This window comes from Lepus europaeus, chromosome 21, assembly GCF_033115175.1.
Source record: "Lepus europaeus isolate LE1 chromosome 21, mLepTim1.pri, whole genome shotgun sequence".
NCBI classification, from domain to species: domain Eukaryota; kingdom Metazoa; phylum Chordata; class Mammalia; order Lagomorpha; family Leporidae; genus Lepus; species Lepus europaeus.
The window spans coordinates 54,246,714-54,259,916 of record NC_084847.1 but is presented as its reverse complement, the minus strand read 5'-3'; the positions used below and the strand labels follow the sequence as shown (position 1 = coordinate 54,259,916).

General features: G+C 39.9%; 1 protein-coding gene across 1 annotated transcript; it reads right to left on the bottom strand.

Moving 5' to 3' along the window:
* Positions 1-11,960: 11,960 nt before the first annotated feature.
* Positions 11,961-12,899, bottom strand: LOC133750557 (olfactory receptor 2AE1-like). Its single transcript, XM_062180128.1, has one exon. The coding sequence runs from the start codon at positions 12,897-12,899 to the stop codon at positions 11,961-11,963; it is 939 nt and encodes a 312-aa protein (XP_062036112.1).
* Between the last annotated feature and the right edge of the window lie 304 nt (positions 12,900-13,203).

The following is a 13,203-nucleotide window of genomic DNA, read 5'->3' as shown; positions in this document are numbered from 1 at the left end:
GAAGAGATGCCAGCATTGTAGAGCAGGGGAGGGCAGACTGTGGCAGCCTTTGCTGCTGGTGATACTGCCTGAGGGAGAGCCCTGGGGACCACACTGTGTTTGAGTCCAGCCTGGAGCCCTAGTGGGGGCAGAGTGCCTGCACAATCCACGGAAAGAAAAGCACATTTCTTTCTCCCCATACCCCCATTAGGACACCCAGCAACCAGCAGGAAGAGGGTGCCATTCTGACACCAATGGAGGCTGTGGCAGCTCTTGTGCATGCCTGTGACCAGGGGAATTGACCAGAGGGAAAAAGCTGTGTTCTCCACGGACTCTGCATCTGGCTGGGAGGGTTGACAGGGAGCTGGGCACCAATGTAGGACTGTGCATTGTCCCCATCCTCTCAGCATATCACAGGCTCCTGGGCTCAAACTGCCAGGGCAGAGCTCCCACAGGCAGCTGTCTCTGGGAACGTTTCTATTCTCCTCCTGGATGGAGAAGGCTCGTGGGGCTGAGCAGATCCTCTGTACCCCGTGACTGTGGGAGCCCTGCCATCTGTGACTGTGGGAATTCTGTAACTGCACAATAGGGCACAGGATGCAGCTGGATCTCTGGGCAATCACTCTATATGACTCCACATGTTTCACAACCTCTGACAATGTGGGGTGTGTCATGAAGAGGTACTTTGTGCACACTCAGAACCACACAGATCCTTTCAATAACTCATGTGCCAGCGTGGATGGGGGTTTTTACACACAGTGGGCTAACACCAGGTATTGATCCCCTGGAAGAGAGGAGGTCAAGTTGGGATTATACCAACAGACATGATCATACCCTCTCTCCTGCTGACAAGAAAAGAGACCTACCAGGTACAACTGGAATGTCACTCTAGATTCCCAACCCATCAGAGAGCACTGATCACAGTCCCCTGGCCACACCCAGCACACATCTCTGGGTATTCAGTGAAAGAGCAGATGCCCACTAAGACATAGTTCGAGATAAAATTTATCAGAGGAGATAACCAACAAGCATTTACACAAATGTCTAAAAATAAACACAGAAATTCAAGAAACAAGAATAAGGAAGACTACATGACTTCCCCAAAGGAACACAACAACATTTCAATATTAGAATGTGAAGAAAAAGAGATTGATGAAACACCTGAAAAGCAACTCAACCAATGATCATAGGATTGCTCAGAAGCAATGAGAAGCAAATCTATGTTACAGAACTCCATACATGACGTGGATGAAAAATTATGCCCTGAGACTGAAACTATGAAGAGAAATCAAATGAAACATTAGAAATGAAGAATCCATGGAGCTGGCGCTATCACGTAATGGACAAGGCCACCATCTGCAGTGCAGCATCCCATATGGTTTCTGGTTCAAATCCTAGCTGCTTCACTTCTGATCCAGCTCTCTGCTTTTGCCTGGGAAAGCAGTGCAAGATGGCCCACACCTGTGTGGGAAACCCCAGAGGTAGCTTCAGGTTGGTGCAGCTCCAGCTGTTGCAGCTATTTAGGAGTGAACCAGCAAATAGAAGACTTTTCTCTCTCTCTCTCTCTCTCTCTCTCTCTCTGCCTCTACCTCTCTGTAACCCTGCCTTTCAAATGTATAAATAAATAAATCTTTAAAAAATATATAGGAGAAAGCCTTAACAACAGACTTTTTGAGGCAGAAAAAAAATCTGAGCTAGAAGACAAATCTGTGGAAATATCTCAGTCAGATCAAAACAAAAGAAAAATAAATTAGAAAATTTAAAAATACTGCTTGAGAGTTATGGGATACTATCAAATGACTCGACATAGGGGTCTCAGGAGTTCCTGAGGATATAGAAATAGAGAATGACTTAAAAAGGCATATTTAATGAAATAATACAGAAAACTTCACAAATTTGCAGAACGCAAGGAATATCCACATAGAGGAAGCACACATAACTCCAAATAAAATGACCACAAAAGATCTTCAGCTCAACACATTGTAGTCAACATTTAAATAGTAAACATTAAAAAAAAGATTCTATCTTGATGAAGAATGGGATGGGAGAGGGAGTGGGAGATAGGAAATGGGATAGTTGTGGGTGGGAGGAAGATTATGGGGGGAAAGCCTCTATAATCCAAATTTTTTACTTTGGTAATTTATATTTATTAAATAAAAGTTGAAAAAAGATTCTAAAAAGTACATGAGAGAAATGCCAACATCCCTTCATGATAAAAATCTTAAGCAAATTGGATATAGAAGGAACATTCCTTAACACAATCAAGGTAGTAAACAAACCAACAACCAGCATCATATTGAATGGGGAGATATTGGAAGCATTCACACAGAGACTTGAACCAGACAAGGATGCCCACTCTCAAGTTTTAGCCAGAGCCATTAAGCAAGAAAAAGAAATGAAAGGAATACAAATTAGAAAGGAGGAAGTCATATTATTCCTGTTTTCAGATAACATGATTTTATACATAGGAAAAAGAAAATACTCCACTAAGAGACTATTGGAAGTCATAAAAGAGTTTGGTAAAGTAGCAGGATACAAAATTAATAGTAAAAATCAATAGCCTTTGTAAACACAGAATTTGCCATGGCTAAGAAATAAATTCTGATTTATTTATTTATTTGAAAAAGTTACACAGTGAGAGGAATGGAAGAGAGAGAGAGAGAGAGAAAGAGAGAGGTCTTCCATCCAATGTTCACTCCCCAGATGGGTTTGGTTTCCTGTATTTTTTCTAGATCCTTGAGATGCATTGAAAGCTCATTTATTTGGTGCCTTTCCAGTTTCTTGATGTAGGCCCATATTGCTATAAACTTTCTTCTTGGCCGGCGCCGTGGCTTAACAGGCTAATCCTCCGCCTTGCGGCACCGGCACACCGGGTTCTAGTCCTGGTCAGGGCGCTGGATTCTATCCCAGTTGCCCCTCTTCCAGGCCACCTCTCTGCTATGGCCCAGGAAGGCAGTGGAGGATGGCCCAGGTCCTTGGGCCCTGCACCCGCATGGGAGACCAGGAGAAGCACCTGGCTCCTGGCTTTGGATCAGCGAGATGCGCCGGCCGCAGAGGCCATTGGAGGGTGAACCAATGGCAAAAAGGAAGACCTTCCTCTCTGTCTCTCTCACTATCCATTCTGCCTGTCAAAAAAATAAAAATAAAAAAATAAACTTTCCTCTTAACACATTGCTTATGCTGTATGTTGTGTTGTCATCTTCATTTGCTTCCAGAAAGTTTTTGATTTCTCTTTTGATTTCTTCTATGACCCATTGTTCATTCAGGAGCATGTTGTTCAGTATCCATGTGCTTGCATATGCTCTAGGGATTTCTGAGTTGCTAATTTCTAGCTTCAGTCCATTGTATTCTGCAAAGACACATGGTATGATTTCCATTCTTTTGAATTTGCTGAGACTTGCTTTATGGCCTAGTGTGTGGTCAGTCCTTGAGAAGGTCCCATGAACTGCTGATAAGAATGTGTATTCTTCAAGTGTAGTATCAAAAGTTCTGTAGATAGCTGTTAGATCCATTTGTCTATAGTTTTGATTAAATCTGCTGGTTTCTTGTTGATTTTCTGTCTGGTTGATCTGTCCAGTGCTGAAAGTGGAGTATTGAAGTCCCCCAATACTATTGTATTGGAATCTAAGTCTCCCTTTAAGTTCCTTATCTTTTAAATAAACCGGTGCCCTATGCCGCGGCTGAGGAAGAACTTCAAAGTTCAATCCCATTCTCAATAGCTACAAAAAATCAAATACCTTGGAATAAACTTAACCAAGGACATTAAAGATCTCTACGATGAAAATTACAAAACCTTAAAGAAAGAGATAGAACAGGATACCAAAAAATGGAGAAATATTCCATGTTCATGGATTGGAAGAATCAACATCATCAAAATGTCCATTCTCCCAAAAGCAATTTACAGATTCAATGCAATACCAATCAAAATACCAAAGGCATTCTTCTCAGATCTGGAAAAAATGATGCTGAAATTCATATGGAGACACAGGAGACCTCGAATAGCTAAAGCAATCTTGTACAACAGAAACAAAGCCAGAGGCATCACAATACCAGATCTCAGGACATACTACAGGGCAGTAGTTATCAAAACAGCATGGTACTGGTACAGAAACAGATGGATAGACCAATGGAACAGAATAGAAACACCAGAAATCAACCCAAACAGCTACAGCCAACTCATATTTGATGAAAGATCCAAAACCAATCCCTGGAGTAAGGACAGTCTATTCAATAAATGGTGCTGGGAAAACTGGATTTCCACGTGCAGAATCATGAAGCAAGATCCCTACCTTTCACCTTACACAAAAATTCACTCAACATGGATTAAAGACTTAAATCTACGACCAGACACCATCCAATTATTAGAGAGCATTGGAGAAACCCTGCAAGATATAGGCACAGGTAAAGACTTCTTGGAAAAGACCACAGAAGCACAGGCAATCAAAGCCAAAATTAACTATTGGGATTGCATCAAACTGAGAAGTTTCTGTACTGCAAAAGAAACAGGAAAGTGAAGAGACAACTGACAGAATGGGAAAAAATATTTGCAAACTATGCTACAGATAAAGGGTTGATAACCAGAATCTAAAAAGAAATCAAGAAACTCCACAACATCAAAACAAACAACCCACTTAAGAGATGGGCCAAAGACCTCGACAGACATCTTTCCAAAGAGGAAATTCAAATGGCCAACAGACACATGAAAAAAATGTTCAAGATCACTAGCAATCAGGGAAATGCAAATCAAAACCACAATGAGGTTTCACCTCATCCCGGTGAGAATGGCTCACATTCAGAAATCTACCAACAATAGATGCTGGAGAGGATGTGGGGAAAAAGGGACACTAACCCACTATTGGTGGGAATGCAAACTGGTTAAGCCACTATGGAAGTCAGTCTGGAGATTCCTCAGAAACCTGAATATAACCCTACCATACACCCAGACATACCACTCCTTGGAATTAACCCAAAGGAAATTAAATGGGCAAACAAAAACGCTGTCTGCACATTAATGTTTATTGCAGCTCAATTACAATAGCTAAGACCTGGAACCAACCCAAATGCGCATCAACAGTAGACTGGATAAAGAAACTATGGGACATGTACTCTATAGATACTATACAGCAGTCAAAAACAATGAAACCCAGAAATTTGCAACAAGATGGAGAAATCTGGAAAACATCATGCTGAGTGAATTAAGCCAGTCCCAAAGAGACAAATATCATTTGTTTTCCCTAATCCGTGACAACTAACTGAGCACCAAAGGGAAACCTGTGGAAGTGAAATGGACACTATGAGAAATAGTGACTTGATCAGCTCTTGTGCTGATTGTTGATGTACAATGTAATACTTTATCCATTTTAGTATTTTTTTTGTTCTAGTACTAGTGGTTGAACTCTGTAATTAACACACATTTATTCTTAGGTATCTAAATCTTAACTGTAAAGTGATCCCTGTTAAATATAAGAGTGGGAATAAGAGAGGGAGGAGATATACTATTTGGGACATGCTCAATTGGACTTGCCCCAAAATGTGGAGTTAGAAACGTGCCAGGGGATTCCAATACAATCCCATCAAGGTGGCATGTACCAATGCCATCTCACTAGTCCAAGTGATCAATTTCAGTTCACAATTGATCACACTGATAGATCTAAGAGTCCAAGGGATCACACAAACAAGACTAATGTCTGCTAATACTAACTGATAAAACCAAAAAAGGGAGAGAAGGATCCAACATGGGAAGTGGGAGACACAGCAGACTCATAGAATGACAGATGTCCTAAATAGCACTCTGGCCTCAGAATCAGCCCTTGAGGCATTTGGATCTGGCTGAAGAGCCTATGAGAGTATTTTAGGCATGGAAAGCCAAGACACTCTGGAAAAAAAAAGAAGAAGAAGAAGACCTAAATGAAGGATCTCAGCGAGTGTGATCCCAGTGGAAAGAATGGGGCCATCAAAGAAGGAGGTACCTTTCTCTGAAGGGAGAAGAGAACTTCCACTTTGACTATGACCCTGTCGGAATAAGATCGAAGTCGGCGAACCCTAAAGGCTTCCATAGCCTCGGCAACTCATGACTAGAGCCTAGGGAGATTACTAACACCATAAACAAGAGTGTTAAATTGTTAAATCAACATCAAGAGTCACTGTGTACTTATATCCCATGTGGGATCTGTCCTTAATGGGTTGTCCAAGGTGAAGTAATGATATAGCTAGTACTGAAACAGTATTTTTACACTTTGTGGTTATGTGTGGGTACAAACTGATGAAATCTTTACTTAGTATATACTGAAGCGATCTTCTGTATATAAAGATAATTGAAAATGAAAAAAAAAAAACCTTGGTGTTAAATTGGAAATTACAGAGAAAAGTAATCAATCTTTTTTTAAAAATATCATGCAGGATCTCTGTCATTAATGTGCTGTACACTGTTATTTAATGCTATAACTAGTACTCCAACAGTATTTTTTCACTTTGTGTTGCTATGTGAGGGCAAACTGTTGAAATCTTTATATATACTAAACTGATTTTCTGTATATAAAGAGAATTGAAAATGAATTTGGATGTGAATGGAAGGGGAGAGCGAGTGGGAAAGGGGAGGGTTGCAGGTGGGAGGGAAATTATGGGGGGGGGAAGCCACTGTAATCCATAAGCTGTACTTTGGAAATTTATATTCATTAAATTTAAAAAAAGGAGGGAATGATCCAACATGAGAAGCAGGCCACACAGCAGACTCATAGAATGACAATGCCCTAAACAGCACTCTGGCCTCAGAATCAGTCCTTAAGGCATTCAGATCTGGCTAAAAAGCCCATGAGAGTTTCTCAGGCATGGAAAGCCAAGACAGTGTAGCAAAATGACCTACATGAAAGATCTCTGTGAGTGAGACCCTGGTGGAAAGAAGGGGCCATCAAAGAAGGAGGTACCTTTCTCTGAAGGGAAGCGAGAACTTCTACTTTGATTATGGCCCTGTCTTAATCATGTCTGAGTTTGTGGACTCAAAAGGCTTCCATAGCCTTAGTAGCTGATGACAAGAGCCTCGGGTGATCCCTGACATCATATGTAAGAATGTCAATTGTTAAATCAACAACACTGTGCACTTGCTCCCCATGTAGATCCTCTGTCCTTAATGAGCTATAGTATGAGAATCAACGGTAAAACTAGTTTTCAAACAGAACTTTACATTTTGTGTGTCTGTGTGGGTGCAAAATGTTGAAATATTTACTTAGTATAGAGTTGATCTTCTGTATATAAAGATAATTAAAAACAAATCATAATGAAGAATGGGATGGGAGAAGGAGTAGGAGGTGGGACGGGACTGGAGGTGGGAGGGCGGGTGTGGGGGGAAGAACTGTTATAATCCAAAAGCTGTACCTATGAAATTTATATTTATTAAAGAAAATCTTTCTAAAACTGAATAAATAAATAAAAATTTAAAAATTCTCTAATTTACTTAACATATTTGGATTGGAAGTGTTTTTAACTTAAAGATGAATTAGAGAAACGAACTTCTTTGCAGTAAAACATTTCCCATTCAAGAGTGTTCTATCTCATTTACCTTAGTATTTTCAATTTATTTCTTAAAGTATTATTATATTTTCTGTGATAAGAATTTTATAGTTTCTTGTATACTTCTTCAATTTACTTGTTAGTTCCAATTATTTGTGGGTTGATTTTTTTGGACTTCTAAGGTAAGAAAAATAATAAAATGTTCCTTTTTCACACATTATCCTTCTTATTCCTTTCTATAATTTTATTATACTGGAAAAGTCCTCTGATATAATGCTTCAAAGTCATAATAATTGTGAGCTTTGTATTGTTCTTAGACTTACTGGGAATATTTCTCATGTTTTACCCATGAAAATTTATGCTTTTACAGTTTTTTGATATCTTTTGAAAAATCCAAATGAACATCTCATTAATGTCTTATATTGAACCCAAGAAAAATTTTTTACATAATTTTTAACGGTGATAGAACACATAAAATTTATCATCTTAACAAATTTTATTTCTTGATTTTGCTCTTAGGAGAACAGCTTTAAGCCTTTGGAAAACTGGTGTGTTTGCCATGAGTTTTTCATACATAGTCTTTATTATGTTCAGGTACTTTCTTTCTATTCCTAGTTGTTGAGTGTTTATCATTAAAGAATGATGAATTTTGTTAAATGCTCTTTCTGTATCAATTGAGATCACATTGCTTTTTCTTCTCTATTTTAATAATTTGGTATAATCTATTGATTGATTCATATATTGGACCATCCTTGCATTATACAGATAATTTCAAGTTCATCATGTTAATTCTTTTAGTAATCTTGTGACTTCAGTTTGCTAATATTCAAAAATCATGCTAAGTAGTATTTAAAAATAAGCCATCTGCACATTAATGTTTATTGCAGCTCAATTCACAATAGCTAAGACATGGAACCAACCCAAATGCCCATCAACAGTAGACTGGATAAAGAAATTATGGGACATGTACTCCATAGAATACTATACAGCAGTAAGAAACAACGAAACCCAGTCATTTGCAACAAGATGGAGCAATCTGGAAAACATCATGCTGAGTGAATTAAGCCAGTCCCAAAGAGAAAAATATCATTTGTTTTCCCTGATCGGTGACAACTGAGCGCCAAAGGGGAAACCTGTTAAGTGAAATGGACACTATAAGCAACAATGAACTGATCAGCTCCTGTCCTGACTTTAGATGTACAATGTAATACTTTATCCTTTTTAGTATTTGTTGTTGTTGTTGTTGTTCTAGTACTATTGGTTGAACTCAGTAACTAACACACAATTATTCTTAGGTGTTTAAATTTTAACTGAAAAGTGATCCCTGTTAAATCTGAGTGGAAAAAGAGAGGGAGGAGATGAACAATTTGGAACATGCTCAATCGGACTGGCCGCAAATGGTGGAGTTAGAAATGTGCCAGGGGATTCCAATACAATCCCATCAAGGTGGCATGTACCAATGCCATCGCACTAGTCCAAGTGATCAATTTCAGCTCACAATTGATAGCTCTGATAGGTCTAAGAGTCAAAGAGATCACACAAACAAGACAAGTATCTGCTAATACTAACTGATAGAATCAAAAAGGGAGAGAAAGATCCAACATGGGAGGTGGGATACACAGCAGACTCATAGAATGGCAGATGTCCTAAACAACACTCTGGCCTCAGAATCAGCCCTCAAGGCATTCGGATCTGGCGGAAGAGCCCATGAGAGTATAGCAGGCATGGAAAGCCAAGATATCATGGAAAAAAAAAAGACCTAAATGAATGATCTCTGTGAGTGAGATCCCAGTGGAAAGAACGGGGCCATCAAAGAAGGAGGTACCCTTCTCCGAAGGGAGGAGAGAACCTCCACTTTGACTATGACCCTATCGGAATAAGATCAAAGTCAGCGAACTCTAAAGGCTTCCATAGCCCTGGCAACTCATGACTAGAGCCTAGGGAGATTACTGACGCCATGAACAGGAGTGTCAAATTGTTAAGTCAGCAACAGGAGTCACTGTGTACTTACACCCCATGTGGGATCTGTCCTTAATGTGTCATCTAAAGCCAAGTGATGCTATGACTGGTACTGAAACAGTATTTTTATACTTTGCGTTTCTGTGTGGGCACAGACTGATGAGGTCTTTTCTAATTATATACTGAAGTGATCTTCTGTATATAAAGAGAATTGGAAATGAAAAAAAAAAAAACAACCTGGTGTTAAAATGGAAATGGCATAGAAAATTAATTAATTTGAAAAAAAATTATGTAGGATCTCTGTCTTTAATGTGCTGTACATTGCTATTTAATGCTATAATTAGTAATCCAATGGTAGTTTTTTCACTTGATGTTGCTATATGGGCAAAATGTTGAAATCTTTACCTAATATATACTAAACTGATCTTCTGTATACAAAGAGAATTGAAAATGAATCTTTACATGAATGGAAGGGGAAAGGGAGCGGGAAAGGGGAGGATTGCGGGCGGGAGGGAAGCTATGGGAGGGGGGAAGCCATTGTAACCCATAAGCTATACTTTGGAAATTTATATTCATTAAATAAAAGTTTAATAAAAAAAATAAAGTAGAAGAACAAAAGAAGTGTGCTAGTCAGGAAAGCATGTTTTGCTAAGACTACATTTGAAAAATGTATAAACAAGATTTAAAAAATGAAGAATGTCTAGAATTTCCAAGGCTTGGACAACAATATATGTTAAAAAATCAAGTGGAAGCTGAAATAGTTAAGAAATAACAAAAGATATAATGTGACTGGCATACAGTAAATAAGGCATAGGAAACAAAACAGAAAATATGGCCAGGGCCAGATCATATATGGCCTTTCATGTTCAGGTTAAAACAATGAAATTACCTGTAATGAAAATATCAATCTAACTACTGTGTACAGGAAAACAGTAGGAAGAGTAGTAACAGGGTTTGTTGTACTAGTTCAGGAAAGATTTTATAGTTAAAATGTTGTGTATAGTCAGTATCTTAGTTCAGGCTGCTACTCAAAAAGTAGCATAGCCTAAGGCCCAACACTGTGGTGTAGCGAGTAAAGCCACCACCAGCAGTGCCAGCATCCCATATGGGCACCAGTTCGTGTCCTGGCTGTTCTAATTCCAACCCAGCTCTCTGCTATGGCCTGGGAAAGCAGTGGAAGATGGCCCAAGTAATTGGGCCCCTGCACCAAGTGGGAGATCTGGAGGAAGCTCCTGGCTCCTGGCTTCAGGCTGACCTAACCCCTGGTTGCTGCATCCTTTTGAGGAGTAAACCAGCAGATGGAAGATTCTCTCTCTCTCTCTCTCTCTCTCTCTCTCTCTCCCTCCCTCCCTACCACTCCCTCCCTCCCTCCCTCCCTCCCTATCTCTCTCTCTCTCTCTCTCCCTCTCCTTCTCCTTCTCCCTTTCTCCCTCCCTCCCTCCCCTCTCTCTCCCTCAAATAAATAAATAAGTCTTTTTTTTTAAAATAGCATAGCCTTTATGATTTAACCGACAAATATATATTACCCACAGTTCCTGAGGCAGAAAAGCACAAGATCAAGGTGCTGGGAGATTTGGTGCCTGCTGGGAGCTGCATCCTGGCTCTAGATGGCCATCTTCTCACCCTGAGTAAGAGAGCTCTAGCAGGAAGGAGCAAGAGATTGTCTGGAGACTTTTCTATAGGGGTGATAATCCCATATGAGGACTTCACTTCATGACCTTCACTTCTCAAAGGCCCCACCCCTTATATCACAATATTGGGGGTTAGAATTTCAACACTAATTTGGGAGGACACAAGCATAACACTCATATTTGGAGTATATTTTGATAAAGCCAACAGGATGTGGTAGGTGAGAGGAAAGAGTGCAAATTATATCAAGGTTTCTTGCTTAATAGATGGAACTATTTTGGCACCATTTACTTAAACGGGAAACACTAGGAGGTACAAGCATGTGTAGTGGTGAGTTTTACTTTTGATCTATTAAATTTGATTTATTTATCAGGTGGTCAGGTGGAAATGTGGTGTTATAAATTTAATATATAAGTCAGAAATTTAGAGGAAAGGCAAGAATGGAAACATAAACTTAAATACACAAGATTACTTGGTAAATGAATGAAAACAGTGAAGGAAGTCTTAGGACTAAATATGAGGCAACCCAACATCAAAGAGATCAAAATGATGAAAAGATTCAAGCAAAGAAAACTCAAACTGAAGACTCAATGAATGTGGAGCTACACTGAGTGAAGTATTCAGTGAATAAAGTTTTTCCAGAGGGGAAATGTAATGGTATAAAACTTTTTCCCATTGTCTCTCAAGGCTTCCAGAAAAGTAAACTATGTTGCTTGAGTACCTGACACCAAGTTAGAATAGTGGAATTCTGTGTCAACTACATCATTCTCACAGTACTCAGAGACTCAGAGCATCAGAGATCTGGGTACTTGGAAACTGTCAATGATTTACTAGGAAAGTTTGAGAGACTTATCCCATCCACTCTGTCCTTGGGGAGATCATTATGGTCACTTAGTGGTAACATCTCTCCTCAGTACTCTCCTCAGAGCCTTGGCTACATCCTTATTCCGAAGAGTATAAATCAGAGGATTCAGCGTGGGAGTGATGATACTACTGAAGACAGATCCAACTTTGTCTTGCAATGGAGTGCGCTGGGATCTGGGCCTCATGTATGAAAAGATGATGGCCCCAAACCACAAGGAAACCACGGTGAAGTGAGAGCTACAAGTGGCAAAGGCATTTCTTTTACTTCCAGCTGAACGCATCTGAATGACACTGTGGAGGATGAAGATGTAGGATGTGGAAACCAGGAAGATGGGGAGGAGGAGAAGTAGGACGGTGCTAATATACGCTGTGGTCTCATAAACAGTGATATCACCACAGACCAACTTCACAACAGCTGGAAACTCACAGTAGAAGTGGTGGATCTTCCGAGGCCCACAGAAAGGGGAGTACATCAAAATCATTGTGTGGATTAGGGAGTTTATACTTGAACCCACCCATGATATGACAGCCATCATCAGTCCCACCTTTCTGGTCATGAGCACAGAATAACGTAGGGGGTGACAGATGGCAACATAGCGGTCATAGGACATGAGAGCTAGCAGAAGACATTCAGCACCACCTAGCGACAAATAGAGGAAGTGCTGGATTGCACAGCCCACAAAGGAGATGGACTTCTTGCCAGATAGGTAGTTGGCAGCCATCTTGGGGATGGTTGTGGAGACATGCATCAAGTCCATGAGGGAGAGCTGTCTGAGCAGGAAGTACATTGGTGTATGAAGCCGGGGATCCACACAGATGAGGAGAATGGTTAGGGTGTTGCCACTCACTGCAATGAAGAAGACCCCCATGGTCAAGGAGAAAAGAAAAAAGTGGGTGAGGGAGTCATCAAAGAGTCCTTCAAGGATGAAGTCTGCCAGGGAGGTCTGATTCCTCTGCCACATGTTCCCTTTCAGAGTCTCTAGGGAAACAGGGAGTGGAGATGAAGTGTGATACCAAAATAGTAGGGTCCAGAATGTCTGAAGAAAAGTACCTTTTCATTGAAGAAAGAATTTTTTCTCCAAGTATTCAACAACTCTAATAATTCAAATAAACTTTTAAAAATAGAGCCAGTGATCATTTAAAAGCTTTGTTCATACACATGATCACTCTGCTATTTCAGATTATCCGGACTCTATTCAGCACCACCTTCCAGACAAGGGTCTCTTCTCATCATACAAAGTAAATAATTTACACAGAAAGGCAGAT

Bases quoted from the DNA above. Each gene is read 5' to 3' on its own strand.
- LOC133750557 (XM_062180128.1), bottom strand. From the start codon at position 12,899: ATGTGGCAGAGGAATCAGACCTCCCTGGCAGACTTCATCCTTGAAGGA.